The 3,602-nt window shown below is 43.9% G+C and overlaps 1 protein-coding gene across 1 annotated transcript in view; it reads right to left on the reverse strand.

Annotated features, from left to right (window-relative positions):
- LY86 (lymphocyte antigen 86) overlaps nt 1-3,052 on the reverse strand; it is a 77,092-nt gene extending 74,040 nt beyond the window's left edge. Inside the window, exon 1 of the mRNA XM_011367043.2 lies at nt 2,920-3,052. Within this exon, the coding sequence (XP_011365345.1) occupies nt 2,920-3,046 (127 nt within the window). The 5' untranslated portion in view covers nt 3,047-3,052. The remainder of the gene's footprint in view (nt 1-2,919) is intronic.
- Nucleotides 3,053-3,602: the final 550 nt, after the last annotated feature.

Genomic DNA, 3,602 nt, shown 5'->3' on the forward strand with positions numbered 1-3,602 from the left:
TCATATATATGTTTGTATGTATGTATTCTAGAAAGAGATTTATTATGAGGTATAGGCTCCCTTGACTATGGAGGGTGCGAATTCCCATGATGTGCTACCTGAAAGTTGGAGATCCAAGAAAGATGATGATGTAGTTTGAAGGCCTGAGAAGCAAGAGTGTTGCAAGCAGGAGATAAAGCCCAACTCAGCCATCAGGCCAAAATTGGATTTTCCATTTCTCCACCTTTTTGTCCTATCCAGGCCCTTAACAGATTAGGTGAGGTCTATTGGTGAGGGTGATCTGCTTTACTCAGTCCACTGATTCAAATGCTACTGTCTTCTGGAGACACCCTTACAGATACATCCAGAAATAAAGCTTAACCAGGTGGCTGGGCATCTCTTAACCCAATCAAGTTGACACATAAAATTAACGATCATATTGAGCTCTGCCCACTCTTTCCACCTTATTTTTCATCCCGCTCTTGTGTTCAGCACCCTGAATTCTATGCCTGGTCACATCCCCATCCTTCACACATGCCATTCCCTCCTTCCTGATCCTGACCTCCATTCCACTGACTTCAGATCAAACTCTAGACAGCAGAAGATTAAAACACAGGCTCTGGAGTCAGGCAGGCCTTGGATCAATTCATGTTAATTGCACAAATATTTACCTCGTGCCTTCTCTGTGCCACTAGAGATGTAATATTGCCACTGTTGCTTGTGTGGCCTTGGGAAAGTTACCTGATGTTTCTAACCCTCAGTTTACACATCTGTAAAATAAGAATAATTCATAGAAAGTACTTGGCATAGTGCCTGTCACATATAAACCTTTCATAAACATGAGATGTTACAGTTACTATTTTTATCATTCTTTAAGGTTGAACTCAAGCTTGATGACCCTTCCTCAGACAGATTTGGTCTCCAACCTCATCCTTTCCAACCACTGTGTGCCCTGGTACATGATGCATACCTCTATTCCAGCCCTTCATACAGAGCGTTTACCCTGTTATTTAATTGTCTGACCCCTACCACTGTTGGACGAGAACTGCATCTCCTCCATTCTGTTCTTCTGAGTGCCCAGAGCAGGACTTGTGCCTGACATTCATTGCCTCTGTGGAGCAGACGGAGGACTTATCCCTAGGTGGGCCAGTGCAATGATCTAGTTCTTTTCCTGATGCATCTGCTCCTCTTGTTGCTCCTGGCAGCGACTTGAAAGGCTGTGCCAAGCTTGGCTGTAGGCTGAAGGCTGGTCAGGGAGGTGGATCAGTCATGGCAAACTTTTATGGGAGGATGAATTGGAAAAACAAATCCTGACCAGTCCATTCATCTCAAGTCTTGCTTCTCATCCTGCTCATAATAAATAGATGCCAGCAGAAAGTGTTCCATCCCCAGAGGAAGAGCAAGAGTAATGAGATCAACACACCGGCATCTAGCCATTCATTCTCTTTAACATTAAAAAATATTGGGGGGTGCACTTTAATGTTCTATGTTTCTTCTTTTTAAAGGAGTCAAGTCAAGTCAAACTGAAGACAAATGACCTTGAAGACTGGCCTAATTGTCAGGCCCTTTCTGAGGCAGCTCCTTGGGTGGCAATTACAGGGATCAGTTATCTGCTCAAGTGCAACATCTCCACAACTTCTGAGCTTGCAGTGGGGGCAATGTAGATGCTTAAAGTGTATCTCCTTTTCACCTCCTTCAGTCCAAACAATATTTTGCTTCCTGTCAACCTCCAAAGTGTCATATTTCACAAATGTCATGCCTTTTCATGAGCCCATCCTTCTAATCTTTATTCAAGATGTGGTCCTGAGGTTAGGCTCATTTCTCACCATGTAGGCCCCCTTAATGGACTGAGTTGTTATGCCTCCTCCGCTGATTAGTATATTGAAGCCCTAACCCTCAATACCTTAGAATATGGCTGTATTTGGAGATGGGGCCTTTAAAGAGGTGATTAAGGTAAAAGAGGTTGTATGGGTGGGCTCTAATCCAACATGACTAGTGTTCTTATAAGAAGAGAGAGACACACTAAAAATGTGTGGGCACAGAGGAAAAACTATGTAAAGACCCAGAGAGAAGAAAGCTGTCTGCAAGCCAAAGAGAGAGATCCTAGGAGAAACCAATGCTCCTGACACCTCGATCTTAGACTTTTAGCCTCCAGAACTATTAGTAAATTTCTGTTATTTAAGCCACCAAATCTGTGGTGTTCTGTTATGTCAGCCCTAATAGACTAATCTAAACCCCAAAGTGTTGTTTCAGACACTCATTACAGTAGTTCCCCACATTCTGCTCACTAGATTGCAATTTTTGTTGGTTTATCTGTTTGCCCCATTGGGGTAACAATTACGGTTCATTCTCTTTTGTTATGTCTAGCACTAGAGAAAATCCAGGCATTAATAGTTGCAAAATAAATTTTTGCTTAATAATGAGTGATGCTGTTGCAATGGAAACTCTAGGAATGTCATAAGGAGGACAGGAATCTTCTCTTTGGCATAAGTGACCTTTTCACTCAACTTGCAAACTAAAGAAACTGTCTAGGGGTACAATTATTATTATTATTATTATTGTTATTATTATTATTATTATTATTTTTGAGCAGAGGATTGGAAGAATCTTTTCTTAATTTTGAACTGGTGAGGTTTCTTGATTTGATAGACTCATTGGTCATTTTGTTATTTTTCAGGTTCTGTAGTATTAGTGAACTGCTCCATTTAGATTCTCAACATCTCTGTTTTGTCCTCTTGGTGGGTCTCTTTAAGATCTTTCCCACCTCTGACCCTCTTTTTTCCAAATGATCCAAATGGCCCTTGCAGGCCCACCGTGAGTGGAGAAAGTGTCCGGTGCTGGTCTCCTCACCTTTCACCCACCCCAACTAAGCGCTACAGCAGCCAATCTGTTGGCCTTACTTTCCCCTCAAACACAAATGGATATTTTGAAAGACCTTACCACAACTCTGGTAGAGCACTTCCAAGCTTCCATCTTTGCAAGCTGTGTGTGTGGGCCAGGCTTGGCCACCACCGCCGTTGAGAGAAATTAGAGTCCAGATGAGGAAGGCAGCCGTGAAACCCTTCATGGTGAGGGCCTGTGTGTGACCAACTGAAAAATAACAGGCCCAATGTAAAGGGCTTTCAGGGTGGTTCTTCCTCTCCCCTCATTAAAGGGGTGACATGTTCAGTTTCACTTCTCATATTTTATGCTCCTAGGGAACCACTGTGAGACGCAAAAGGCAGTTAGCAGAGACATTTGAATACTATTCCCCCAGGACCTTTGGCACTTGAATCAGCAGGGTGAGGCTAGTTTCAGTTGGGGGTAGGTTGGATGCTGACTTTCTGCTTTCATCGGGAGAAACTAGAAAGTGGTACATGACTTTATGCCTTAGGTCCTCTCAAACAGCTCTCCTAGGAGCGCCCCTACCCCAGGTGGAGCAGTGAACTCAGGAAAGGTAAGCCACAGGCCACCATGTGTTTTCCATTAGCACGCCCCCATGTCTCTGCAGGCCTCTGATGTGGGCTGCGGACCAGGGACCTGGCTGCTGCTGGCAGGCAGTTCTGGGCATTTGGGACCTGGAATGAGGCTTTTGCCCTACTGGTGTTTTTCTCTCCTAGTGTCAGCTCCACCTTCCAGAGGAG

The sequence above is a fragment of the Pteropus vampyrus genome, unplaced genomic scaffold (genome assembly GCF_000151845.1).
Source record: "Pteropus vampyrus isolate Shadow unplaced genomic scaffold, Pvam_2.0 Scaffold129, whole genome shotgun sequence".
NCBI lineage: Eukaryota > Metazoa > Chordata > Mammalia > Chiroptera > Pteropodidae > Pteropus > Pteropus vampyrus.